The 27,867-nt window shown below is 57.6% G+C and overlaps 2 protein-coding genes across 5 annotated transcripts; one reads left to right on the forward strand and one right to left on the reverse strand.

Annotated features, from left to right (window-relative positions):
* The first annotated feature begins 375 nt into the window (after window positions 1-375).
* KLC3 (kinesin light chain 3) lies at window positions 376-8,713 on the forward strand. Of its 2 annotated transcripts, XM_082607165.1 has the most exons (13): window positions 376-428; window positions 3,551-3,816; window positions 4,324-4,554; window positions 4,884-4,953; window positions 5,342-5,561; window positions 5,986-6,073; window positions 6,145-6,246; window positions 6,788-6,961; window positions 7,607-7,697; window positions 7,774-7,814; window positions 7,907-8,013; window positions 8,208-8,271; window positions 8,578-8,713. In XM_082607165.1, the coding sequence occupies exons 2-13, from the start codon at window positions 3,559-3,561 to the stop codon at window positions 8,647-8,649; spliced, it is 1,518 nt and encodes a 505-aa protein (XP_082463291.1). In that variant the 5' UTR covers window positions 376-428; window positions 3,551-3,558; the 3' UTR covers window positions 8,650-8,713. The 2 variants fall into 2 exon arrangements, with proteins under 2 accessions (XP_082463291.1, XP_082463290.1); XM_082607164.1 differs by lacking the exons at window positions 376-428; window positions 8,578-8,713 and having other exon boundaries at window positions 3,284-3,816; window positions 7,774-8,548.
* Window positions 8,650-27,031, reverse strand: ERCC2 (ERCC excision repair 2, TFIIH core complex helicase subunit). Of its 3 annotated transcripts, none has more exons than XM_082607161.1 (23): window positions 26,974-27,031; window positions 26,543-26,642; window positions 25,471-25,548; window positions 25,326-25,388; window positions 25,055-25,168; window positions 20,706-20,822; window positions 20,501-20,617; window positions 20,033-20,156; window positions 19,839-19,935; window positions 19,620-19,753; window positions 19,365-19,533; window positions 16,414-16,532; window positions 14,180-14,249; window positions 14,020-14,089; window positions 13,826-13,927; window positions 12,596-12,659; window positions 11,951-12,072; window positions 10,468-10,560; window positions 10,296-10,368; window positions 10,003-10,073; window positions 9,752-9,895; window positions 9,480-9,623; window positions 8,650-9,052 (listed from the first exon to the last, which is right to left on the reverse strand). In XM_082607161.1, exons 1-23 carry the CDS (start codon window positions 26,976-26,978, stop codon window positions 8,960-8,962), a joined length of 2,283 nt encoding a protein of 760 aa, XP_082463287.1. In that variant the 5' UTR covers window positions 26,979-27,031; the 3' UTR covers window positions 8,650-8,959. The 3 variants fall into 3 exon arrangements, with proteins under 3 accessions (XP_082463287.1, XP_082463288.1, XP_082463289.1); XM_082607162.1 differs by having other exon boundaries at window positions 26,543-26,707; window positions 26,974-27,012; XM_082607163.1 differs by lacking the exons at window positions 8,650-9,052; window positions 9,480-9,623; window positions 9,752-9,895; ... (5 more) ...; window positions 13,826-13,927; window positions 14,020-14,089 and having other exon boundaries at window positions 14,192-14,272.
* Window positions 27,032-27,867: the final 836 nt, after the last annotated feature.

Consider the following 27,867-nt stretch of genomic DNA (forward strand, 5'->3'; position numbering starts at 1 on the left):
ACAAACGTCGAGATCTGTGTGGAGAGATGTCCAAGCAGGGCGCACAGCCAAGGCAAAGAGCCGGCGGCTGGCACTGCAAGAAAGCCATCCGTCTGGGATCCAAAGTTTTCAAGATTCTAGTTTCGCTGAGACTCTGGTTTCCAGGCCTCCTGCGCACTGGAATCATCTCAGATTCGACGTGCCTTAGAGGCTACCGGCTACGCGCGCGCGAAGTTCTGCGGTTGCCGCAGGGCCGGGGCCGCAGCGCTTAACTTTCCCCGGGCGGTGGGCGGGGCCGGTCTCACCTGCGGGGGCGGGGCTCCAGGCCGCCCCGCCCCCCGGAGGACCCGCCCGCGGCCCGAGACTCGCTGCGCAGCTGGAAGCGGCGGGGCGTGCGCGGCGGGCGGGCGCAGGGCGGCGAAGCAGGACCGGGAGTTGTCTGCGGTCAGGTAGGCTCCGGGAATTCGGGGTGGGAGCCCCAGGAGCTGCGAGGATGGAGGCGAGGGTGGAGGGTGTGGGCTGGGCCTGGCGCACCCGTGGGCCCTCTAGCCTGGAGACGGGGACGGGCCTTGGGGCCCCTGGACGCCCCCTGTGCCCCCCTGGGGCTCCCCGGGGTCTGGAGGCCCAGCTGGGGCCGCACCCCCTCCGCCGGGCTCAGGTAAACAGGAGCGAGGACGGGGCGGGGCCTGGGGACGGGAGGGGGCCCTTGTGACGGCCTGGCGGCGGGCGGGCGGGCGCGCGGGCGGTGAAACCGGGGTGCGCGGGGCTGGACCGGCCGGCCAGGGGTAAGTTGTGTGGTTTGGGGGGCTGGCCAGGATGGGGGCCTCCCGCCTGCGAGTGTATGTGTGTGTGGAGATGGTGCGTGCGTGTGCATGAGAGATAGTGTACGAAGCTCAGGTGTGTGTGATGGTGTCAGGCTGTGGGTACAGGTGGGTACAGGAGATGGCCTGTCCGTGTAAGCCTGCGAGGGCACAGAGGGACTGCTTGAATGATGTGAAACTGTTTCAGTGATGTGAAAATGTGGGCGACCTCTGATTGTGTGTCTGTAATGCTGTGTGTGTGTGTGTGTGTGTGTGTGTTTGGCAGGGAGTTGAACTGTTTATAGGGTTAGGTGTGTCACCAAGAAATTGTGTGGCCGTGGTTGTCTCTGCCTGTAAGACTAGGGGGCTGACAAGGAGGTGGGCACTGTGGGTTCAGGATGGATGCGTGGAGTGCGGCTGTGATCATCTCTGTCAGCTGCGCGGTTGTGCGCACGGGGCTCAGCTGGTGAAGGGGAGCTTGCTGTTTGGGGGCCGGCATGAGTGTGGGAGCCAGCGTGTGTCAGGGAAACAGCCCGAGTGATGTGTGGCTGTGCGTGTCGCTCTGTTACTGTGCAGAGGTTGCGTCTGGAACATTCGGCTCAGCTGTCTGAGATAGTACGTGATGTGGGAGGTTGTATACGTCCGCAAACTTTCGTGAATGATGGTCATGGTTGTCGGGATGACTCAATGAACGGGTGTGGTGGTTTGACTTGTGTGTGGGGTGTGAGACTACGTATGGTGTGATATACATACACACACTTATATACTACGTACACAGAGAGATTGATATATGCACGAACACGTATATACATATTGATGGCGATGGAGAGGCTGCAATATATAAAACCCGCAGGATTACACACCTGCCCTTACTCTGTGTCTGAGTGGGTGTGATTGGGAGCATTGTGCACAGGTGCTAAAAGCTCTGGGCTGTTCTGGGGAACACAGTGGCTTGAGTGAAGTAAGCCTGAGAGACTCTGTGGGGAAAGCATGGAACTACCTGTTGTCTGTGCCATGGGCACCCGCTTGTGACGGTGTAAGAGCCTGGCCTCAGGGGTCATTCGCACGTCCACGTGTGAAGCTCTATAGTGTGTCTGTGTGCGAATCCCTGGCTGGCGAGGTGGGGAGGAAGGAAGGAAATGGGGAGGATGGTGACGGGTCCACCGTGAATCCTGGGAGCATGGAGGAGGCGCTGGGCATAGGATGGAGTGCTAGGTGCTGGCAGGACTGTGGGGGTGTAGGAGAGGGCACGTGTCATGGGCATAAAAGTTCAAGGAGACAGTCCCAATGGAAGTGATTTGGTTATCTTTTTGCAGGTGAGGGGGGCTGAGGGAGGAGACAGTTTGTGTGTTGGCTTTTGTTTTTAAATTTTTATTGAAGTATAGTTGGTTTACACTGTTGTGTTAGTTTCAGGTATACAGCAAAGTGATTCCGTTGTGTTTTATATATATATATATATATATATATATAATATATTTCACAATCTTTTCCATTATAAATTATTACAGTATATTGAGTGTAGTTCCCTGTACTACAAAGTAGGTCCTTGTTGGTTATCGATTTTATATATGTATATGTTAATCCCAAACCCCTAATTTATCCCTCCCCACCCCTTTTCCCCTTTGGTAACCATAAATTTGTTTTCTATGTCTGGCTTTTATTTCTGAAAGGAAAATATACCTGTGTGTTGAGTTTATTTCTCAGAGGGGAGTGTGTATGTGTTAGTTCTGAAAGAATGTATTTGTGTGCGTGCCTTAGTGTGTTGCATTAGGTTGTATCAATATTTTGAAAGGAAAATGTGGATGTGTGTGAGGGTGTGCTGAGTTGTATTTTTAAGAGAAAGTGTGTGTCATTTCTGAGAGGACAATGTGTATTACGCTGTATTTCTGAGAACCGTGTGTGTATGTATGTGAGGGCCCCAGAGGCATCGTCACCAGATGTGTCATTGACCTTGTCACCCATATACAACCCCATGAAGTCCCACATGTGAACCCCCCCATCCATTACCATCTGGGCGTCAGACCCTCAGCTGTCACATGGCCAATGTGACATCCATGGGCCATGCCTGCCACACGTGTGACCCAGCACGCCTTGGGCTGGCTGAGCATGTCTGCAGTGGAGGGTGGAGCCTGTTTCCTCTGGGTCTGCCAGGTCCTCGGGGTCTGGGAGCCACCACACGGGGCCCCCCTTCCTGACCTCCCCAGTCTAGAGGCCTCTGCTTCCAGCACCCCAGCCCCTTGGCCCTCTCCTCCCGCCCCACCCCACCCCCAGTGGTCTGACTGGTTCCCAGAAAAAACACCCTAAGAATGAGCTCACAGAGAGGCTGCCGCCTCCACGCGTCCTGCCCCACACGCCCAGCGGGAGAGGGCACCTCTGGTCCCAAGGTCACACAGCCGAGAGTGCTGGGCCAGGGTACCCAGGGTCCTTGGGGTGGACTGGGCTGGCCGGGTGAGCTGAGGTGGGTGGGAGGCCTCCAGATGGCTGTTTGCCCTCCTTTGGTTAATCATACATAATGAGGTTTTGGAGTTGCCCTCAGGGCGGGGCCCTGGGCTGAGGACAGGGAAGGAGTCTAGAAGGTTTCCAGTTGCCCACTGGCCAGGATGGGTGTGGGACAGGATGCTGGCCGGAGTGAGGAGAGCACGGAGGCAGAGGGCTGGCCGGGATGGGCGGACAGGGAGAGGGCTGAGGGGACCTGTGGCGCAAAGGGCGCGGAGGCAGAGGGGTGACTTGCCCGGCCCTGGCAGTGACCCCCTGATCCCGGTCACCCCCAGAAGCAGCAATGTCCGTGAAGGTGGTGGCCCCGGGAAGCATGGGGCTGGGCCTGGAGCACCTGAGCCCTGAGGAGCTGGTGCGACAGACGCGACAAGTGGTACAGGGGCTGGAGGCCCTGCGGGCAGAGCACCGGGGCCTGGCCGGGCACCTGGCAGAGGCCCTGGCAGGACAGGGCCCGGTGGCTGGCCTGGAACTGCTGGAAGAAAAGCAGGAGGTGGTGAGCCACTCTCTGGAGGCCATCGAGCTGGGGCTGGGCGAGGCCCAGGTATGTGGGGGCCAACTCAACTATGGAGGATGTGGGTCAGGCCTGGGGGTTGCCCAGGGATGAGGGGGCCAGGTGCGCTGGAGGGGGCAGCCTGGGGAGAGGGAGGACTAGGGGAGCCAGGCCCGGGCGGAGGAGGCTCCAGTCCTGGGATGGGATCCCTGGGCTGCACTGGGGATGAGGTCCTTATGTGCGACAGGGACCCCTGAACCACGTGGGGCCCTTCCGTGGAACTGTGGGTCCTGGGGAGACTTTGGGGTTGCACGGGTGGAATGTGAAGTATCCTGAGTGTAATTTGTGTGCCTGGGTGAAATCAGAGGGGTCCCGGGGCAGGATTGGGGTATGTCCCTGAGAGCCTCTGAGCATCCCTGGAGCCACAGCGGAGGGGTCTCTGTATAATCCGGGGCACCCTGGAGAGAATGGGGTGCTCTGGCTTGATCTGAGGCCCTGGGCTGGGTCGGGGGCGGGAGGGACCAGGCCTCTGACTCGCCACTCCCGCCTCCCCGGCAGGTGCTGCTGGCCCTGTCGGCACATGTGGGCGCACTGGAGGCTGAGAAGCAGCGGCTGCGAGCGCAGGCCCGGCGGCTGGCCCAGGAGAACGCGTGGCTGCGGGAAGAGCTGGAGGAGACGCAGCAGCGGCTGCGGGCCAGCGAGGAGGCCGTGGCCCAGCTGGAGGAGGAGAAGCGCCACCTGCAGTTCCTGGGGCAGCTGCGGCAGTACGACCCGCTGGCGGAGAGCCAGGTGCTGCGGGACCCAGCGAGGCGGGGGCCGTGATGTGCTAGGGACCCCGCACTCCTTAGATACCCCACAGCCCCCATCCCTCCGTGGTGCCCCCCAATGCCCCAGACCCTCCAAAGAACCCCCTGACCCTCTGCAGAGCCCCACAAATCCCAGACCCACTAGAACTTCCACAGAAGGCCCCCAGCTGCTCCACAAAGCCTGAGGATCCTCCCCAAGCCCTCAGGAGACCCCTGACCACCACCTCCCTCAAGCCCTGGGATCCAGGACCCCAGCCTCTGACTCAAACTCCCAAAAGCCTCATGACACACACCTTCCTGTCCCCTGTGCAGCAGCCTGAGTCCCCCCATCGGCAGGACAGCCTGGACTCCCTGTTCCCCAGTGAGGAGGAGGAGAGGAAAGGTGGGTGCAGGGAGCTCAGCCAGGAGGATGAATGGCTGATTCGCTGGACCCCCAAGGCCTCTGAGGGAGGATGGGGAAGGTCAGGGCGGGGTGTCAGGAGGATGAAGCAGGGGTCTGTGGGGGTGACAGCGGGCAGGTGACGCTGGAAGCTGCAAAAGCAGGCCTGCCACGGCCCCAGGAGCCAGGTGGCTCCCACGTTTCTGTCCCGCAGGCTAGGACACATCCCACGGGCCAGTAAGATGCCTGTGATTCCAATCTCAGACGTCAGAACAGGGGCCCGTGGTCCCAGGGGCCAGCGAGGCAGCTGTAGCTTTGGGGTGCACGTGTCCCCTTGTGCGGGGCTGCAGGAGTAGGAGGCCTGCAGTGACTCAGTGCCCGGCACCCCCAGGTCCCGAGGCAGTGGGGGCCATCTCTGCTCAGCAGGGTGGCTACGAGATCCCGGCCCGCCTTCGGACCCTTCACAACCTCGTGCTCCAGTACACGGGGCAGGGCCGCTACGAGGTGGCTGCACCGCTGTGCCGCCAGGCCTTAGAGGATCTGGAGCGGAGCTCGGGCCACTGCCACCCTGACGTGGCCACCATGCTCAACATCCTGGCGCTGGTGTACCGGTGAGGGCTGCAGCCGCCACGGCTGGAGGGGGCAGGAAGGGCGGGGACCTGTCGTTGGGCAGAAGAGGGGGGGACCGTGGTGTCCTGCTCTGCCAGCATAGGGCACCCGGGGTGGTGCTGGAGAGAAGGGACAGAGATCTGGGGAGGCCACTCACTGAGACCCAGGCAAAGAGGAGTCAGCATGGGCAAGAGAGACCACAGTGGAGTGGGGAAGAGACCTGGGGTGGCAGAGGCTTGGCAGCCATCTGGGAGTGTGGGGACCCTGTGCTAGACTTGGGAGGTATGGGGACCCCCAGAAGGGACCCCCACAGGGTGCCACCCATGCTTGGTCGTCAGGTCCCTGGGCCTGAGGGATTCAGCCCAGCCCATGGCCCCTGCCACCCCAGCCTGACCGAACCCCCTCCACCCTTGGGCCGCCCCACAGGGACCAGAACAAGTACAAAGAGGCCACAGACCTCCTCCACGATGCCCTGCGGATCCGGGAGCAGACGCTGGGCCGGGAGCACCCCGCGGTGAGTGGGGCCCAGGAGGGAGGGCTGTGCGCTGTGCCTCCCCACCCCTGACCGCCTCTCCCGCCCTGCAGGTGGCTGCCACCCTCAACAACCTGGCCGTCCTCTACGGGAAGCGTGGGCGTTACCGGGAGGCGGAGCCCCTGTGCCAGCGTGCCCTGGAGATCCGTGAGAAGGTCCCGCCCCCACCCGGCTCCCACGGAGTCCCTGTCCTGAGTGGCTCTCACCCTCTGATCCTGATTTCAGTGCTCAATTCTGTGGCCCTTGCATGACCCTGATTTGCTCCTGTGACCTCTGACCTTATGTGCCCCTCCAATTTGACATCGTGAGCCTCCAACTTGAACCTAGAGCACCCAATCCCGTGACCCACCACCCCTGACATACCAGTGACTTCCGTTTGGTCTTGACTTCTGACTCTCATAGGTCACCTCATGCCCCCACCTGGTCCTGACCTTCCAACCCCACGTGACCAGTACAACCCCATCCTTGATCTACCTGTTTTGACCCATAATCACGAGGTTTTGCACCACCATGACCTCTGACCCAGCTACTCCCCAGTTTGACTGTGCAGTTCCTGCCCTCCGCCCCAACCTCCTGTAATTCTCCATCCACTTCAATCCTATAACCACCAACCCATGACTCTCATTATGGCTGTTGGCATCATGTGGCCCGCCAACCCCGGCTGACCCCAGTGACTTGTGATCCCACGACTCCTAGGTCCTGGGCGCCAACCACCCGGATGTGGCCAAGCAGCTCAACAACCTGGCCCTGCTGTGCCAGAACCAGGGCAAGTTCGAGGAGGTGGAGCGGCACTACGCCCGGGCCCTGAGCATTTACAAGGCCCTAGGTGGGCCTCACGACCCCAATGTGGCCAAGACCAAGAACAACCTGGTGAGGGCGCCTTGGGGCGCGGGTGTCTTGGTCCTGGGGCCGTGGCACTGGGGAGCGCCTATCGGCTTGAGGGTGGGATACCATGGAGGCCAGGGGCCCCACCTCTGCCCAGCCCTCGAGCTGTCCCATGAGACTCGGGCTTCCAAGCTGGGCCCTGACTGGTGAGGTTGCTCAGCACAGAGGACACGGAAGCATCAGGAAACAGGCAAGTTGGTGGCAGCCAGAGAACTGCTCCAGTCAAAGAGGAAGCCAGAGAGACGGGCCGGGAGCAGAAGAGAGCATTTATTGAGCTAAACCCCCGTCTTAGGACTTTGCCTGTACTGTACGTTTCTTCAAGGGCCCTATGAGGTAGGTGCTCCTGTTGCCCCATTTTGCAGATGAGGAAACTGAGGCACAGAGAGGTGTGTCACTGGCTCAAGGTAGAGTGGGGAACAGGTTCCTGCTCTGAGTCAGGAAGTCACCTACCCTATGGGAAGTGGTGGGGTTGGGCTCCAAGCCCACCCTGCTGTCGGCCAAGGCCTGGAGTGTGGGGTAAACCTGGGCTTCTTCCTGCGGGGGCTGGAAGGATGTGCCTGGGTGCAGTGCTGGGGCCTGGGAAGCTCCCAGATTTGAGCCAAGATCACTCAAGCTATGCCCTCCCCACAGGCCTCAGCCTACCTGAAACAGAACAAGTACCAGCAGGCGGAGGAACTGTACAAAGAAATCCTCAGCAGGGAGGCCCTGCCTGCCCCTCTCGGTGAGCCCCCAGCCCCTCCCCTCCCCCCAGGGGGCTCCTCAGCATCCCCACCACAATGGCCCCATCTGTTCCCCAGGAGCCCCCAACACAGGCACAGCTGGTGAGGCAGAACAGCAGGTGAGGACAGGCTTTGCCTCGGCTCCCAGGGTGGAGGTGGGGACTGGATGGAATGGGGGGGGACTGACCCGTGTCCCTGGCGCCCTCCCCAGGCCCTTCGTCGGAGCAGCTCGTTCTCCAAGCTCCGAGAATCCATCCGGCGGGGAAGCGAGAAGCTGGTCTCCCGGCTCCGAGGCGAGGGGGTGGCGGGCGCAGCCGGGTGAGTGTTGGGTCAGGTTGGTGGCCGAATCTGTAGCCCACCCCTCTCCCTGTCCTGCTCAAGAACCTTCCATGGCTCCCATCTCCCCTGCCACACACACAATCAAACCTGGCGCTGGAGAGGTCCCTCCCCGGGTGGGAGCAGACACTCCTGGGCTCACCCGTGCCCCCCCCCCCACCAACTTCCCTTTGTAGGATGAAGAGAGCCATGTCACTTAACATGCTGAACATGGATGGCTCCAGGGCTGCTGGGAACCAGGTGAGGGGGACACCGGGTCAAGGGTGGAGTGAGGGGCCACACTGACAGGCCCCGAGGCAAGGGAAGGGTGGGAGTGGTCTGGCTGGCGGGGGAGTGGACGCCAGGACAGGGAGCATGGATGGCTTTTACTTGGGTAGAGGCGGGGGAATGGATGGACTGGGTCAGGGCGGATGTGGGGACAGGAGGACGAGCAACACGGCCCTCAGGACAGACAAGCTGGCAGCCAGGCTGCTGGGGAGTAACCCTAGGGGCAGCTGCAGCAGAGCTGTGTCCTGCCCCTCACTCGCCCCCTGTGCCTGTCCCCAGTTCCCCAGCCGGCACCTGGGTGAGGCCTCTCGGACCCTCAGCGTCAGCACCCAGGACCTGGGCCCCCGCTGAAGGTGACAGAACCACGTGGCTGCGGCTTCTCAGGAGGAGCGAGAGAGGGATGGGAGGAGAGGAGGGAGGTCCTTTCATCTCCCTGACTCGCTCCCACCCCTCGGGGGCACCCAGCGTCTTGGGCTTCCCAGCTGTCCTCTCCTCCTGTGATTAAAGGCTGTAGACTTGGCAGCCAAAACGTCTGCCTGAGGTGTCCTGCAGGGACCTTTAAGTGACTCCCCCGGAGGCGCCCTCCAAGCTGCTGGGACCCAGGGCCAGGTAAGGCTCAGGAGTCTCAGCCAACTCCTTTTATGGCCCTGCCCCCACCCCACTACAGCTGCTGAGCGATCTGCTCTATCCTCCGCAGTGTCTCCTCCGACTCCAGCTGCTCCAGGCTGAGCAGGGACAGGCCCAGCTGATCCTCCTGGTGGGGGACAGGGGTGGTGGTGTCAGCTGCTGCACTTCCTAACACAGGGGTCCACAACTCAGTAGGGACAGGTGGCCCGCCCAGGGGGCTACAGGACAGGATGCTTGAATTTCAAAACACCCGTGTAACCCAGGGCATCCCGTTCCTGTAACCAGAAGATGGGCCAAGGGAGGGAGGCGGCAGCCAGAGAGCTGTGTCCAGGCCAGAGAAGGACGGGCTTTCCAGAGGCCCGCGGCCGGCTCAGGGCTCCCACTGGAGACACACACTCCGTCTGTAGCCCTCGACCCTCCTCGCAGTTCCAGTTCCCAGAGCTGGTGCGCGGGTGCACACAAACCCCTCTCTGTCGGGGGCAGGGAGCAGGTTGGGCTTAGGGAGAAAGCCAAGGGCCCTTCCTGGAAGAGGAGCTTAGGCGCCGCGGGCTCACCCGGTGGAATGGCTGTGCCATCTGCCTCAGGAAGTACTTGGCGACCTGGACCCCCTCGTCAACGGTCAGGTTGAGGTTGGCGTCGGTGAGGTGCTCCTGGATCCAGCGGGGCAGTTTCCCCCGCTTGTCGGCCCGGGCAAACCGCTGTGAGTGGGAGAGAGGGAGGATGTCAGGACCCTGGCAGGGGGAGCCTGGGCACCCTCGGCCTGGCCCACCCCATCTGGGAAACGACTGGGGGAACAGCCTGGTTGGCGGGGGCCCGGAACCCGCACCTTGTCGGCGAAGACCATGAGGCCATAGTCAGTCTTGCCCCTGATGGCCCGACCCACACACTGGGCCGCGTGGCGCATGGCATCGAAGGTCAGAAAGTCGTTCTCTCGAATCTGGAACTGGTCCCGAAGGTATTCCAGCCGCGCCTGTCGGTGGGGAGATGGTGGAGGGGCAACGTCCCTGCTTCACACAGGTCCTAAGGAGAGGGCCCGACAGAGGCCTTCACGTCCTACCGCCCCCAGGCGCTGCTCACCTTGAGAATGCGGCTCTGGGTGTAGACGTAGGGCACCCCGAACATGATGACGGCCCGGCCGTAGTGGTGCACTGCAGGACAGAGGAGGGGGAGGGAGAGGGCTGCCCTCACGTGGCCCGGGAGCTCGTGCTGTTTGAGTGACTGCACCCCACGGGCCCTGCAGAGCACCCAGGACGGAAGGAAGGGGAGGCCCCTGTGCGTGCCCAGGCTATAGGCCGCCGGTCCCCTGGGGGAGCAGAAACGGCCAGACATCCACACAGGCGCTTGGGGAGGGGAGAGCCTAGTCCACTCACCAAAGTCAATTCCCTCAGACACTTTGCCTCGGGCCACCGAGAGCAGGATGGCCCCACGGCCGTTCTCGCAGGCCTGGGGAGGGGAGGCCAGGACACAAGATGCGTCACCTCGGAGCTGCCACCTCTGGCCCCTCTCCACCCTGGACTTTCCTCTTCCCCCAGTAATACCCACCTCCTGGTACTTCTCCAGGGCCACACTGGTCTCAGCCCCATCTTGGGTCTCAATAAAGAGCAGCTTGTTCCTCTGGATGTTCTCGAGGATGCCCTTAGGGAAAGAAACCAGGGAGGTCAGGGTGTGGGTTGGCAGAAGGATTAAAGGACAGGGCAGTCCTGGTTAAACTCAACTCTGCCAGATTCCCATGCAACAGACCACTTCTCTCCCCAGGCCTCAGCTTGCCCACTGGAGACTTGGGGAGGGTGGTGGTACTGTAACTTCTTTGGAAAACCCCGTGACCCGGGGAGGGAACCAATCCTCATCCTTTGGACGAATGGAACAGGCTTGTGGCTCAAGATGGCCCATCGGGATGCAGGTGATAGATAGGTGGAGAGGCCGGGCAGAGCCAATCAGAGGCTGACTTGAGATTTCATATTTGACACTGAAATAGATGTGTGGTACTAATAAAGGACAGATGGACCAGTGAGACACAACAGAGGGTCCAGAAACACCCCCCCACACACAGATGGTCACTTGTGCCACTCACTGCGAGGAGCTCTTTTCAGTAAGTGGGGCTGGAACAACTTGATTTCCATATGGGAAAAAAATGAATCTTGACCCCTGCCTTACATCATACACAAAGGTAAATCTGAGGTACCTCACAGCCCTTAGATGTGAAAGCTAAAACTACAAAGCTTCTAGAAGGAAACACAGGAGACCATCTTCGTGACCCTGGGGTAGGCAAAGGTTTCTTAAATAAGACACGAAAGGCACACAGGATGTGGTGCTCAGATGGCTGACAGCCACCTTTCGCACTGTGTGGAAACCACCAAGGTCTTGGTTGTGCGTGAATGAGGTTCCCATACATTGCCTGGTGTTCACATTAGACAACTTCACTCGTCTCAGCCCAAAGAAGCGCTTGCCCTAACTTACCCGAGAGCTGGGCCCGGGGTGCATTCAGAATCAGAAAGGACAGGGTGCCCCTTCCCCATCCACATCCTGTTGAGTTGCCAGTGCCCAGCCATTGTGAGCTCCATTTCCCCATGACCTCACCCACACGCTCCCCAGAAGGGGCTCCTGCAGGTTCTTTGCCCCGAGCCTGTATCCAGCCTTAATTCTCCAGAACCTTCCTCTAGCGGCACAGCACCCAGCTAGAGTCACTCCTGCTACCCAGTGTCTCGACACCAAGCCATATGTGCTGGAGAGACAGTCATGAAGTAACCCCCAAAACCCATAAGGTGGGGTGTGGTCACCTCTCCTGAGGGCCACACCTCTGAGGAAGGGGCCCAGCGAGGCTGCTCATGTCTTAGTTCTTAACCTGGATGTTGGGAGAAGAGTGAACGCTATTTATTTTTTAAACTGTCCATCTGTGTTTTATACGCTGTCCTATCACCTATGATACATGTCACCATTTAAAACACAAGAGGAATGAAGCCAACACACAGGGGAACAGAGCCCAGAGCTGAGACAGGCCTTCTGTGGGGTGGGGAGCTGGGCGTACCTGCTCGTACCAGGAGGCCACGGTGCTCTCCATGTACTGGTAGCTGGTAAAGAAGGCCACGATGCCATCGGGCACCACAGCGGACATCTCCAGCAGGAGGTTTCCGTAGTTCCGGATCACCGCTGTGAGGGGTCAGAGGTTGGACTCTCTCCTGGCCTGGTCCCTCCTCCCCACTCCCTATCAGAGCGATCCTGTCTAATGGCTCGTCTTGAATTTGGGTTCCTAAAAACCCCACTGAGGCCTCTGTAGGACTGTTCAAACACATTCTGCTCTTCCTTGGGAGGACGGCACACCCAAACCCCTGAAGTTAGGCGTGGCCATGTGACTTGCCATGGCCGAATACAGAAAGGGCCACATGGCACTTCCAGGTGAGACCCTTTACGAGCCAGTTCACAATTCCCCATGATCCCTTCTGTCACAGCTCACCACCACAGTGATGTGTCCAATGGTGGAAGTTCCCAGCATGAGGAGACGGGGGGCAGGCCCCCACCAACCCACAATGGCATGTACTGTGGGCAAGAAGTACCTCTGCCTAAAGCCACTTCGATTTGGGGGTATTTGTTACTGCATCATGACCCAGCTCACGCTGACTGCTCCACCTCCCCTCCTGGGACCCATACAAACCATCCCCTGTGGGTATCATACCGATATCTTCCCGGGTCTCAAATTTGGAGCTGATGGCCACCTGGTCATTGCCACGGCCAATGATCTGGAGAGAGCAAGAGAGGTCATAAGGGAAACAGCAGCAACCGCTCCAACGCGTGAGTGCAGGTGGCCTGCTAGCGCTGTTCTAAGCTTTTTATAGACACAGGGTCACTGAATGAACCCTCAGCTACGCTGTTACCTGCATAGCGCAGATGAGTAACCTAAGGCTCACAGAAGGCGCGTCGTGTCGCCCGCCCAAGGTCACAGCAGAGACGGAACTGAACCGAAGTCTGCCCACGTGTCTCAGCAGCAAATACCCTCTTAGCCCGCGCCGGCCTCCAGCCAGTCGGTTCAGGAAGTTGCCTCTCACCCCCAGCTCGACAGCCACTGTGCAACGCCGCCAGCAACCTCACAGAAGCACGACGCGGTACATGGCCCATGGTCAGCACCAGTCCACAACCCCTGAAGGGCAATTCAGAAGCGAAAACGCTCTGGAAACGCCAGCGGTTTAAGTTTGGCACGAACTCCTACAGCAGCAAAACCTGCCCTGAGCCTATTCAGAGTCCTGACGTATCTCCCTTAGTTTGACTTTTCAAAATGTTTGCTGAAATATGACTCTCACGGGAGGGACTTGCCCAGGCCCCACTGGCAGTGTTTCCAGTCTGGAAAATTCTCAATTCTAAGACACATCCGGGGAATTCCCTGGTGGTCCAGTGGTTAGGACTCCACGCTTTCACTACTGAGAGCCCGGGTTCAGTCCCTGATCAGGGAACTAAGGGCCCACAAGCTGCGTGGCGCCGCAAAACAAAAAACAACAAACAAACAAAACCACAGCCGGCCCAGGGACTTCAGATATGAAACTGAGGGCCCATGTTACGATGTTCATTTTACAAAGAAGGGGACCGAGGCAGAGTGGAAGGGTCACTCAGCAAGGTCACAGCCAGACGATGAACCGGGCAAAGCCACGCTAACCAAGTACCGGGCCCTGGGCCACAACGGCCTTTCACACCCACCATCTCACTCAATCCCCTCAACCACCCTGGGAGATCACGGACGGGGTGTTCCCACTTCACACATGAGAAAACGAAGGCTTGGGGCGTCGAACTCAAGCCCAGGTCTGTCTCAATCCAGAATCCCACAGCTGCCTGAGAAGTGGCGGGGAGCGGAGGGAGGAAAGGCAGCCCTCATTCCCATCTCCCCTCCCCCATCACCTCACCCTCTCCCACGCACCATGGGGCAGAGGCAGACCCGAGCCAATGTCATGGTGAAGGTTGCCATGGTGACGGGGTGGAAGTCCAGGATCTTGGGGTAGATGTCCAGCGGGGACAGCGTCTGTACCAGGGACAGCAGGAGGGGTCTTAGCAGGACTGGGCAGGAGTCAGGAGTCCCCCCCGTGGAGGTCTGGGGGCCAGAAGGGCCCTCACCCCAGACGTGATGATGACGGACTGGAAGCGCTCGAACACGGGTTTGATGGCCAGCGAGGAGTCCATGCAGCTGTGAGGAGCAGACAAGGGTGCTGAGTGCCAGGCTGGGGGGCCCAGGCCCCTGCGGTCCATTCACACCCCCTCTGGGGTCAGGCCTCACCTGAAGTGCAGGATGGGGTTGGCGATGGTTGGGGTCCTGTCGTCAAAGGGCTCAATGATGATGGTGAAACCTACAGGGGGCCGGTGAGATGCCCTGGGCGCCAGTCATGACCATGCCCACTAGGCCACCCCCCACCCCTGCCCCCCACTTTCTCCCTCCACCCCAGTCCTCCTCCCCCACCTTCCTCAGTGAATGGGACCAGCCACCAGTAGCCCAAACCTAAAACCCAGGCATCTGAGTCCACAATATACCCCAACCCGCCCACTTCTCCCCAGGGCTGACACCTGTGCAAACGTTCAGAGGACCCTGAGCCAAGAGTACCAAAGGCTCACCCCTCGCTCTCCCGGGCTGCAGGGGCCCACCCCCCAACTCAAGCCAGTCTCGAACCTTCTCCTACCACCTGTCCAAGCCATCAGGAGGCTGGTCAGCTCTGCCTCCAAAGTCTAGCTGCCCACTTCCCCCACCCCCGGCCCAGTGCAGCCGCCATCACCTCCTGCCCGGACCACTGCAGTCGCCTCCTCACTGGGCTCCCCGCTCCCACCCCTGCTCCCTTCACAGCAGCCAGAGGGACTCTGTGAAATCCTGAGTCAGTTCACAACTCTCCCCTGCTCAGAAGCCCCCCCCACTCCTCCCAGGGTCCAGAATCGTCTGTGGGATCCTGCCGCGATGACCCCATTTCCTCCCTGCTCACTGGCCGCCTGCCTCACTTTCAAAACCACCAGGCTCATTCCACCCCGGGGCCTTTGCACTTGCCCCACTGCCTGGAAAGCTTCCCAAGGCAGCTGGCTCCATTTAGTCATTCGGAACTCAGCTCAAATGTCAGCTCCTCAGGAAAGCCACGCCGGCCATGTAGGTGTTCTCCAACATGGCGACATGTTTGTTTCTCATGAAAACTATCACTTTCTGGAATCATCTTCCTTACCTGTGTCTGCATCTCGGCTCCCTGTCTTCCCAGCTAGCACATAAGTTCTGGGAGGTCAGGAATGAGGTCTTTCTTGGTTCCTGCCCAGTGCTGGGCCTGGCCCATTTGTTGAACCAATAAATGAATGAATGAATCCACATATTCAATTTCATTTGGTAAAAATTTTTGAAAAAATCAAGTCCTCTGTGCCTAGCCCTGTGCTGAGGATGCAGCAGTGACTGAGACAACCCTGGTCCTGCCCTCTCAGGACTCACAGTCCAGTGATGGGGACACAGACCTGTCCCCACAGAGTGACCACTCTTGAGTGGGCAAAGCTGGGACAGGGGAGCCTAGAGGAGGGGCCTGGCCCAGCCTGGGAGTCAGAAGGGGCTTCCTGCAGGAGGCGGCGGCATTTCTCCCGAGCCGAGAACTGAAGGACGAGGGGGAGACAGCTGGGGGCTGAGGAAGGTGGGGAAGGACGTTCCAAATAAAGAATGTCAGGTGCTGGGAGACGGCGAAGTGGGGAACAGAGGAGAAAGACCGAGAGGCAAGACGGGGTGGACAGAGGGATGGACGCAGAAGGACGCTTCCAGTGAGACTTGCTGCCGATCGGCCCTGGGGTGGGGGAGACGGACTCGCTATCCTCCTGCCAAGGCCACACCAGGCCGCAGGACATCAGGCAGGCCTGACCTAGTTTCCTGGATAGAGGAGTAATCCCCAGGGATCAGACTGAGCCCTTGGCCAGCTTAAAGCTGAGGAAGCGGAGGGAATGCTCCCCTCTCCCCGGCAGGCTGGAAATGTGAGCATCCTCCTCGACTTCTCTCCCCCAGGCCCCGCACGACCAGGCACCAAGTCCCGGCCTCTTTAGCTCCCACATCTCTCTCCAGCCCCTCCTTTTCTCTCCTCCCGCACTGGCTCAGCCTCCGCCAGAAGCAGCATTCTAAAGCACGAATCTGACCCTGCCTCTCCCTTGCCCAGAACCTGCCGTGGCTCCCCAGTGCCACTGGGAGCAGCACGACCAACCCCTTACCCCACCGCCCGGTGTGAGCAGACCCCCAACAGAACTTCTCCGGCCTCATCTCAGGCCTCTGCCCACCCCCATACTTCTCCACTCTGCAGCCAGAGAGAACCTTTGAACACGCAAATCTGAGCACGAGGCTCGCTCACTCAGAGCTCTTCGTGGCTCCCCGCTGCCCTCAAAATAAAGCCCAAACTCCCGAGCCCAACCCTACGAGGTCCCGCCAGTCCAAGTCCTAGAGGCAACCCTCTAGGCTCTGCCAGATCCTGATTCCGGCTGCCGGGGGCTGGCGGAGGCAGGAAGAGGTGAGCTCACCCTTGGCGTAGGTGCTGACGAGCGTGGCGAAGTTAGCCAGGAGGGTGAGAGGGGAGAAGTCAGCGAGGTCCGCGATCTCCAAGGTGTGCAGGAGGGAGCGGAGGCGCTCGGCGCAGAACCTGGCGGGGCGGCGGGACGGGCTGAGGGAAGGCAGCGGGCCCTAGAGTCCCCTCCTCGACCTCAGAGGACGTGGTCACGCACCGCCTCCCCAGCCGCCTGGCAGCTCCGTGAGGGCAGGGCCTGGGTCTGTGTCCGTCACCTCTGTGTCCCCACCTTGTACAACTGCATGTCCCACGGGGCCACAGCCACACGCGGGCACACACGGAGCAATAATCACACGGCCCACAGAGTCGCACGGTCATGTCACGTGAGGTCACACTCTCACACGCAGGTTCTCAGTCAAAAGGGGCGACCCAGCCTCCCACAGTCACAGCGTGAATCCCCCACGGCCACACCGTCATACACGCAAGCCCAGAACCTCTCGCAATGTCTCAGTCACACTCGCCACCCTTGGTGACACTCACAGCGGCAGAGTCCCACATGCTCACAGAGGACAATCTCACACACCCTCACAGAGCCGTACACGCACGGCCACCCAGCTGGAGGCTCTCGCCCCTCGGGGACGGGCGGTGGAGCAGCAGAACCTGGCTTTGGAGCCAGGCAGACGGTCAAGTTTAAAACTGGCCTCCTGAACCTCCTTTCTTCAAGTCTGTCTTCTTTACCCCCAGGCTCGATCAGGTGCCCCCTCTGTGTTCCCTCAGCCCCCAGGACTCCCCCATCCCAGTCCTGGGTTGGCCCTATCTGGGACGGGTCTGTCTCCCCAACTGAACTGTGAGCCTCAGGAGGGCAGGGCCAGGGCTGTCTCAGTCATCACTGCGTCCCCGACAGAGCAGGCACTCAGAACATGTATCACGTGGCTAAGTAAGATCCCCTCTGTCCTCACAAGTCTCTCAGCTGTGGGAGAAAGTTGAAGCCACACCGAGGGCTCCCCACCCCCTCACAGGCAGAGAAGCCAGGAGCTTTGGAGCCCTACAGGCCGGGCTGCGAGTCACAACTGCCATGTGCAGCGCTGTGTGGCCCTGGGCGACGGCTTCTCCTCTGCGGGACACAGCGTCCTCATCTGCAGCACAAAGCAAGGACACTGTATTGACAGTATTTTTTTTTTTTTCCCCTTGGCTGCGTGGCATGTGGGATCTTAGTTCCCCAACCAGGGATCAAACCTGTGCCCTGTGCAGTGGAAGGGCAGAGTCTTAACCACTGCACTGGACCGCGAGGGAAGGAGGACACTGTACTGAGATTCCATGGGATGTGGACCGTAAAGCACTTAGCTCATCATCAGTGCTCTAGACCGGGTAGGTTCCTGGCGTCGCTGCTCTGTCATTTAACCACCACAGGAGGGACTTCCCTGGTGGCACAGTGGTTAAGAATCCGCCTGCCGGGCTTCCCTGGTGGCGCAGTGGTTGAGAGTCCGCCTGCCGATGCAGGGGACACGGGTTCGTGCCCCGGTCTGGGAAGATCCCACATGCCGCGGAGCGGCTGGGCCCGTGAGCCATGGCCGTTGGGCCTGCGCGTCCGGAGCCTATGCTCCGCAACGGGAAAGGCCACAACAGTGAGAGGCCCACATACCGCAAAAAAAAAAAAAAAAAAAAAAAAAAAGAATCCGCCTGCCAACGTAGCGGACACGAGTTCGAGCCCTGGGCCAGGAAGATCCCACATGCCACGGAGCAACTAACCCCATGTGCCACAACTACTGAGCCTGTGCTCTAGAGCCTGCAAGCCACAACTACGGAGCCTGCATGCCGCAACCACTGAAGTCCGAGCACTGCAACAAGAGAAGCCAGTGTAGGGCTTCCCTGGTGGCGCAGTGGTTAAGAATCTACCTGCCAACGCAGGGGACACGGGTTCGAGCCCTGGTCCAGGAAGATCCCACATGCTGCGGAGCAACTAAGCCCCTGCGCCACAACTACTGAGCCTGTGCTCTAGAGCCTGCAAGCCACAACTACTGAGCCCGCGTGCCACAACTACTGAAGCCCGCGTGCCTAGAGCCTGTGCTCCGCAACAAGAGAAGCCACCGCAATGAGAAGCCTGCACACCACAACGAAGAGTAGCCCCCGCTTGCCACAACTAGAGAAACTCCAGGTGCAGCAACGAAGACCCAATGCAGCCAAAAATAAATAAAATAAATAAATGAATTAAAAAAGAAAAAAAGAGAGAGAAGCCAGTGTAACAAGACGCCCGTGCACCGCAACGAGGAGTAGCCCCCACTCCTCCGCAAAGGAGGAAACTAAGGTTCAGAGAAGACCAATGACTTATGCAAAACAGCAAAGGAAAAGCACAGGAAACTCCATCCCCACTCCCAGGTCTATTCATCGCTTGCCCTGTGACGGGGAGACTGACCCTGCCCCCCAGATCGCAGTGAGGGGCTGCTCCGGCTCACAGGCTGGGGACCGGGGTCGCGGGGGCACAGTGAGAGGCGCTGATGGAGGAGACAGGGGTCGGGGTGGGGGGAGGGTCCTGTTTTCTCCCGGCTCCCACTCTGCTGAGCCTCATCAGCAGCCCCTCCCCAGGGCCGCTCCCTCCCCCGCTGTGGCCTGGGGCGGGAACACCTCTGACCTCTAGCAAGGGCCCAGGGGCCTCGCCACCCGTCAGCTCCTCCACCCTGCCCGCCCCCCTGTACACAGCCCCTCCGTCAAACTCTCCTCAGGTAAATTCTCTGATCGAGCCACGTGCTGCCTGCCCCACCAGGGCCCCAGGACCAGCTCGCGGACCTGCCCGCTCTGACCCACGCGTGTCACATGTGCACCCCCCCACCACCCTTCCCTTACTCCCGATACTGGTGACACGGTGACCCCAGGCCACAGACTGGCTGGGAGGACAAGGCTCAGCGAGTGCCAGGGCCTCGACGCGCCCCCCTCAGCAGGGACACACCCACCCAGCCTCGGGGGCCGCACCTGAGGGGCTTGCGCTGGATGCACACACGCTGGGCCAGGCCGCTCAGGAAGGCGGGTGGGCTCTCCTGCACCACGTGCTGCACGCGCAGCCGCCACTTGACGTACTCCAGCAGCCGCCGCAGGAAGCCCAGGAAGTGCTCGGCCGTGCGGATGGAGCCTGGCACCGCCTCTGCGGGAAGAGGGGGGCTCATCCAGGCGCCGCTGGGGGTCCAAGCAGCAGGGGTGCAGAGGGGGCGGGGGCGGGCGGCGGCTCACCCTGCAGCACCTCGTCGGGCAGCACGGGGTTGGCCAGGTGGGCGTCGGTCTCCCGGGCGGCGCTGGCCTCCCGCAGCCCCTCCACCAGGCGCCGGTACTCGTCCCGCAGACGCTGCTCGTCCGTCTCCTTGATCCTGTGGGGAGACCAGGTGTGGGCAGAGCTGGGGACACTTGGGGGGCAGGTCAGGCGCCAGGGCCTACCGGCCGCAGCATCCCCACCTCTGCACCGTCTTCTGCAGGGTCTCCAGGTTGCCCTGGCACCGATCCAGGGTCCGGCGGGTGAGGTTGACACTCATGGAGTCGATGCAGACATTGTCTGGAGGACAGTGGGCAGAGGGCCGGGCTCAGGCAGGTGGGCGCAGCGGCAGCCTGAGGGGCTGGCATCGCCTCCCTGCCCTGGCCACCTCCCTCACCAATGTTGTGGGCCTCGTCGAAGACGACGACGGCCTTGCGGGCCAGCTCCTTGGACACCAGGTCGGCAATCTTGGGGTCCAGGAGGTAGTGGTAGCTGTAGACCACCACGTTGGCGTGCAGGATCTGGGGGCCAAGGCGGGCAGGGTCACCCCAGGCCGTCTGCCAGCACCCAGCCCTGGGGCCCTGCCACCGCCGTCCACACCACGATGCCACATCACTGCCCCGCAGGCCCACAGAGGGGAGGCGAGGCAAGAGACACGGGCAGATGGACAGACACACAGACGGGTAGGCAGAGGTGAGGCAAGACAGACAGAGGCAAGGCACAAATACATATACGCAAACGAACAGAGACTGACAAACAGATACAGGCACAGATCAATAGGGAGATCTAGGCAGACAGACAGATGGGCAGGCGGCCTGTAACCCTCACACACGCCCCTCTGCCCGACCCCTGCTGGCCTCCTCACTGAGTATCGGGCAAGGAAGTATGGGCACCAGCCCTGGCGCCGCCCCATGGCCTTCAGGTCGTCCAGGTTGTAGATGCCAGCGGGGAGGGGCACCTGGCGCCCATGGACATCAAATTCCTATGGGTGAGAAGGTACCTGGGGGTCAGGGAGGTTGGCCGTTGCTGGCGGTCCCACCCTCCGTCTCTCACCGCTGCCCCGCAGGCACCTCGTAGAAGCGGCAGTGGGGCAGGCTGTGGTCCCGCTGGTACTGTGCCCTTATGTAGGAGGCCGTGAGGCTGTGGCATTTTCCGTCGACGTCCTTCCCAAAGCGCAGGGGCGTCACCTGAGGGGCCAGGGAGCATCTTAGCACCGAGACAGGCTGAGAGGCCCAACCAGTCCTCGAATCCGGGGCTCAACACCTAACGGCTACGCGGGATAGGAGGCCATCCTGTTCCAACTGGGGTGAGACTCGGGCATTTGTGGAAAACTCGAACCTCAATCTGCTTCGTTATTAATCAGTTAAGACACCTGAGAACTTACTGCAGGGATGCAAGAGTGGTACAGTTGTTAGGCTCTTATTCTTTTTAAATGTTAACCTCTATATAATGCCAATTACATCTTAATTTTTCAAAATATTAAGGCTTGAAGATTCTTTAGCATGTAGATAAAGGATAACTGCTTTATCTTTTTTTGTGGCCGTGCCGCACGGCTTGTGGGATCTTAATTCTCCAACTAGGGATCTACCTGAACCCCCTGCATTGGAAGCACGGAGTCTTAACCACTGGACCGCCAGGGAAGTCCTGCTTTATCTTTTAAAATGCTAAAACAGCCAGAACTTTGGCAAGGTCCAAGAATCAGAGGAGGCTCTGATCGCAGTTTGAGAAGCTGCCTTACCTTTGCCCTGCTCTGAACCCTCTGAGGCTCCACTGGTGGTACCGTCACAGCCCAGGGCTCCCTCTCCCCTCAGAACAAAACCTTTCCCTCACCAAAGGGAAGGCTCTGAGGCTGCTGACCCCTCCCTCTCCCTTTCCATCAGCTGCCAAGGCTTTTTTTTTTTTTTTTTTTTTTAAGTCTTTACTGAATTTGTTACAATATTGCTTCTCTTTTATGTTTTTTGGTTTTTTGTCTGCCAGACATGTGGGATCTTAGCTCCCCGACCAGGGATCGAACCCGTACCCCTGCATTGAAGGCAAAGTCTCAACCACTGGACCACCAAGGAAGTCCCTAGTTGCCAAGGCTTATACTACTTCTTTCTCTTTCTTAGATGCCTTTACATTTTATCTTTTTTTAATTAGGTAATACAAATACGTCGTATGGGACTTCCCTGGTGCTCCAGTGGGTAAGACTCCCTGCTCCCAATGCAGGGAGCCCGGGGTTCTAATCCTGGTTGGGGAACTAGATCCCGCATGCCACACTAAGAGTTTGCATGCCACAACTAAGGAGCCGGCAAGCCCCAACTAAGAGTCCACATACCTCAACTAAGAAGCCCACATGCCACAACTAAGATTCCACACGCCGCAACCAGTAAGTCCTCATGCTACAACTAAGAGTTCGCATGCCTCAACTAGGAAGTTGGCATGCCGCAACTAAAGATCCCACATGCTGCAACGAAGATCCCACGTGCTGCAACTAAGACCTGGTGCAGCCAAAAATAAACAAACAAACAAATAATAAATACCAAAAAAAATCACATAAAAAAACAAATACATTGGGCTTCTCTGGTGGCGCAGTGGTTAAGAATCCGCCTGTCAATGCAGGGGACACAGGTTCAAGCCCTGGTCCGGGAAGATCCCACATGCCGCGGAGCAACTAAGCCTGTGCGCCACAACTACTGAGCCTGTGCTCTAGAGCCCACAAGCCACAACTACTGAAGCCCACACATCTAGAGCCCGTGCTCCGCAACAAGAGAAGCCACCGCAATGAGAAGCCTGCGCACCGCAACAAAGACTAGCCCCCGCTCGCTTTAACTACAGAAAGCCTGCACCCAGCAGGAAAGACCCAACTCAGCCAAAAATAAATAATAAATAAATTTATTAAGAAAAAATACATTGCACAAGGTACACAATGTTAAGTGTCATGTATGCTCCCACAGAAAAGTATTTTAAAACTATGAAAACTTTATCTAGGATTGAAGCAGAGACCCAATGGCAAATCTATTTTGAAGAACTAAATTCAATCCAAATGAAAACTACAGCTATGCTTTTAAATCGTTCCAAGGCGGCAGGCATGTGGAGGGACACAACCAAGATGGACTTATCTGTCGCAATCTTTAGCATTATCCAGGTCACTATATATCTCTGGAGACAACTAAGATACCATCCTGACATACAGCAGAATACTACTTATACACTTATCACATTTCCAGGAAATCTAATCCAGTTAATTAATTCTCAACTTCTCACTTTCCTAAGGGGGACAGAACCACCACCTGAGCGTGTTCTGGGCACACGCACACATCCATTTACTACCTGGTTCCTCTTCATTTATGCCTCTAAACTTAAAGTCATAATTTAAACTTTTGTTTAAAAGAAAGCATCTTGAAATTTTGCTCCAGAGTCTGTGGAAGCTTCCATGTATCCCAATCCTCCTTTGCTATCAGATAACAAAGGCTGAAGAGACTTATGTTCCTTAATTCCACGTAGCAACAGCAGGATGGCACAAAGTCGGCTGTCCGAAAAGAAAGAGGCAGGGATATTTGTGCACTACAGCACCACCAAGAATGGGAGAGATTCCCATCCATCCACGGGTTTAAACACAGTGCTGGGGAGCCACTGCTCTTTAGCCATCATCCACCATCTGTAATATTTCTCATACATTCTTACAAATAACATTACATAATATATATTCTGGGACCTCCCTGGTGGCGCAGTGGTTAAGACTCCACACTCCCAATGCAGGGAGCCCGGGTTCGATCCCGGGTCAGGGAACTGGATCCCACATGCATACCGCAGCTGAGAGTTCACATGCCACAACTAAGGAGCCCGCGAGCCACAACTGGGGAGCCCTCGTGCCACAACTAAAGAGCTGGTGAGCCATAAGTAAGGAACCCACATGCCACAACCAAGACCTGGCACAATCAAATAAATAAATAATGTAACAAAAAAAAAATATATATATATATATAAAAAAATAAAAAATACATTCTTGGAATATATTATATATACTACACTAAAGAATTACCACACTAAAACACTTAAAACCATGCCTGGAGCTAGAGACCCCAGTGGTTTTGTAACTTAATGATAACAACTATTTTTCTATGTATCATATATTAAAATTTATTAATATCACTATAATTTCTAATATTCTTTTTTTTTTTTTTTTTTGGCTGTGCCGTGTGGCTTGTGGGATCTTAGTTCCCTGACCAGGGATCGAACCCGTGTCCCCTTCAGTGGACGCGCAGAATCCTAACCACTGGACTGCCAGGAAATTCCCCATAATTCCTAATATTCTTTTAGCTCTTCATACGTGTGAAGGGCTATACATGCATTATCTTGCCCAATCTTTTTTTATTATTATTGAAATATAATTGATATATAACATTATAGATCAGTTTCAGGTATACAACATGATTCAATACTTGTATATGTAGGGAAACGACCACCAGCATAAGTCTAGTTAACATCCATCACCATACATAGTTACAATTTTTTTTCTTATGATGAGAACTTTTAAGATCTACTCTTTTAGAAACTTTCAAATATACAATACAGCATACGACTTAAAGCCACCATGCTGTACAGCTGTCCCTCAATATCCAAGGGGGAACTGGTTCCAGGTCCACCCCATGGATAACAAAATTAACAGATGCTCAAGTCCCTTATATAAAGTGGTGTAGCACAGTTGGCCCTCCCTATCTGCAGGTTCTGCATCCACAGATACAAAGAGTCAACTGTACATTATGTGACTTATTTATCTTATAACTAGAAGTCTGTTTTTTTTTTTTTTTTTTTGTGGTACGCGGGCCTCTCACTGTTGTGACCTCTTCCGTTGTGGAGCACAGGCTCCGGACGCGCAGGCTCAGCGGCCATGGCTCACGGGCCCAGCCGCTCCACGGCATGTGGGATCTTCCTGGACCGGGGCACGAACCCGTGTTCCCTGCATCGGCAGGCGGACTCTCAACCACTGAGCAACCAGGGAAGCCCAAGTCTGTACTTTTTGACCCCTTCACCCATTTCGCCCAACCCCACCCCCTTGCCCAATCTTATCAACAACCGTATGAAGCAGGTGATTAATTATCCCCATTTTACAGAAAAGAGGACTGAGGCCCAGAGAGCAGAAATGCAAGAGTATATGGCTAGTACATTTCAGAATCAGGAAACCAGTCCTGCCAGCCTCCAGGAGCTGCCTTTTTAACTTCTCTCAGGCTGGGGAAAGTGGGAAGGCTCCCCAGAGGAGGTGTGCCTCGGCCATGAATGATGAGTCGGCATTTGATGAGTGAGAGTAGAATTCTGTGCATGGCACCTGCACATCTCCCTGAGATGTCTGGTCTGGGTGGGGATGTAGGACTCCTGGTTGGATGGAAGAGTTTCTTCCACCCTGAGGCTTAGGGCGAGGGGAGGAATGGGCACTCACCTCGGGATGAATACACAGGTTCTTTCGGGAGCTCAGAGCCAGCCCCAAAAACGACAGCTTCTCGCCCTCCTGTTTCTCATAGAAGTTGAGTAACTTTCGAAGCTCTTCAATCACCTGCTCCAGTTGATAAGGGAGGGGGGAACTTGGCCTCATTGAAAGCCCCAGCCCCTTCCCCAGCTTCCCACAGGCCCCCAAAGCTATGATGGCAACCGCCAGGGGGACCGCTGGGTTAGGGGACAGTGAGGGGCACTGGGACTGGTTCCAGACTCACCTTCTCAATCTCAGGCACAGTCCTCGAGCAGTAGATGAGCTTAGTCACCTCCAGTGGATACGCCTGCCGACAACAATGGGTTCAGCCTCGGCCCCTGTCCAGCCTCCTCCCTCTTCCCCGTCCATGGGTCCCGTGGGTCACTTACCCGCTGGTACGCCATGATCAGGGCCAACAGGGACACTGTCTTCCCAGTGCCCGAGGGCATCTCCAGGACTCCATGACCCTGCATGATTCGGGCAGGAGGGACAAGACACAGGCTCTCAGAACTTCAGGGACACAAACTCTGGGAAACCACCCCCACCCCGAAATGCCACCATTGGAATAGCAGGACAAGAGAGCAGTTAAAAGTCTGGGCCTTAGGGGCAGTGGATTTGAACCCCACTTCTGCCACTTTTGTTGAGGGCTCTTAGGCAAGACCTCTCAACCCCTCTGGGGCCTCAGGGTCCTCATCTCTAAAAATGGGCCTAATAAGCTCTTCTTCATAGCAATGGCTATGACGATTAGTGAGAAACTGGGAGTGAAATATTGAGTACAGTGTCTGATATGTAGTGAACCTTTTTTATTTTAATTTGGCAAGCACCTCCACAGCACTTACTCTGTGCCTGGAACTAGTACTAAGTGTCTTACATCAGGGTTTCTCAACCTCGACTCTCTTGACATTTTGCGGCCGGATAATATTTGACTGTGAGGGGGCTGCCCTGTGCACTGTACAATGTGTAGCAGCATCTGTGGCCTCTACCTACTAGATGCCGGTAGCACCACTCCACTAGTACTGACAATGAGGAATGTCGCCAGACATTGCCAATGTCCTCTGGGGGTCAAAATGGTCCCCAGTTGAGAACCTCCGCCTTACTTAGTGAATTAACCCCTAAAGCCCTCATATTAAGCTGAGGTAGGTACTATTACTATGCCCATTTTACAAAGGTGAAAACTGTGGAACTGGGAGATTAAGTGATTTACCCAAGGACACACAGCTGTGGGTAGCCGATTCCAAAGTCTCTATATTCCTAAGCCAACCACTGAGCAGCTTAACCTTTGACAAGTGTCAGCTGCTGCTATTATTAACTATTATTGTTTGAGATAAAAAGAAGTTTGGCAGCGCTGGCTTCCCAAGGACCTCAGATTTCTAAACTCCAGATGTCCTGCAATCTCAGTCTTAGACGCACGTGCGGCAGCCCCCGCTGTCAGATAGGCAGCAGGGGGGCCGGCCCACCCACCTTGGCATCCAGCGTGCGTTTGAGCTCCAGCATGTAGGAGAACTGCTCCGGGTAGATGTAGTCGTATGGGAAGTAGACCAGCAGCCCGTCCACGTTGAGCCTGGCGGCGGGGGCTGCCGGGTCAGTCCCCCGTCCCCTCAGCCCCTCTCCAGCCTCCACACTCCCCTGCCGTCGAACCGAGAGGGGTTACCGGCCCGCTGCCCCCACCCCACCCCCCCGGATATCTCCCAGTTCTCCAGAAGTCTCCGGGTCCCTTCTGCATCTCGTCTCTGACCATCCCCGTTACCGCCCCGTGGGTCCCCGCGGCTATCCCTACCCCTCCCCTTCAGCCTCCCCTCGCCCCGCCGGGACCCGAGGCCTGCCCACTGGCCCCTGCATCTTCCAGACCCCCACGCCGGCTCGCCAGCCGCGAACCCAGGACCCTCTCTCACTTCATGGCGCCGGTCGCGGCTTGAAGCGGCGTCGGCCCGCCCCCCTCATGAATATTCAGTAGAGGCAGGATCCGCGGGGCGTCCTCGAGGTGCTGCTCCACCTTCGTCACGACTCCATTGGCTGATCCCGCCCATCACTCCACTGGGGCGAAGTCAATCGGGATAATGCGCGTGCGCACGGCAATGCGGGGGCGGGCTCCGGGAGAGGCGGTGCCGGAGGCATCGCTGAAGATCGCCGAGTACCAAGAACAAAACATGGAAGGAAGAGGACCGAGAGAATAGATCCCATTCACTGGGTTTCGGTCTACCGGCATCTGTCCAGATCATCTGAGTAGCGAATACATACTCAGTTTCATTCTATTATATTCTTGGTTTTAAGATGTCCTCCCTCCTTTCCCCCACACTTTAACAAAGTAACCAGGGCTGAAATGGGGGAACCCAGACAAGGTTCCTGACCCAGCTGGGTGATCAGAGAGGGCTTCCCGGAGGAGTCATCTCTGAGAACTAAGGTGAGGAGTAGGGATGAGGCAGGGTAAGGTGGGGCAGACGACACTGCAGGCAAAAAGGAAGGTGGAAAGCAGGGAACTAAGCAGCAAGGTGGGGCTGGAATGTGGCTTAAGGAGCACAGACTTCTCTGAAGTGGAAGACATCACCATGATTTATTCCCAACTATCTCATGTCAGGTGTGTTTGCTCTTCCCAGTTTGTTCTCCTCGTACATGGTACTGCATGGAGCATCTCTGTGGTATCTCTTAAGGCTCAAGGTCATGTCAGCAACCTCACTAACTGGCTCAACACCTGCCCCTACCACCACCATCATCATGAGTCCTACTAGCTCCCTAGGACTTATTCTCAGAGCCTTTGCCTAACTTTGGAAGTATATTCTCATTTGTGT

Source organism: Mesoplodon mirus, assembly GCF_964341445.2.
Source record: "Mesoplodon mirus genome assembly, chromosome: 19".
Taxonomy (NCBI): Eukaryota; Metazoa; Chordata; class Mammalia; order Artiodactyla; family Ziphiidae; genus Mesoplodon; species Mesoplodon mirus.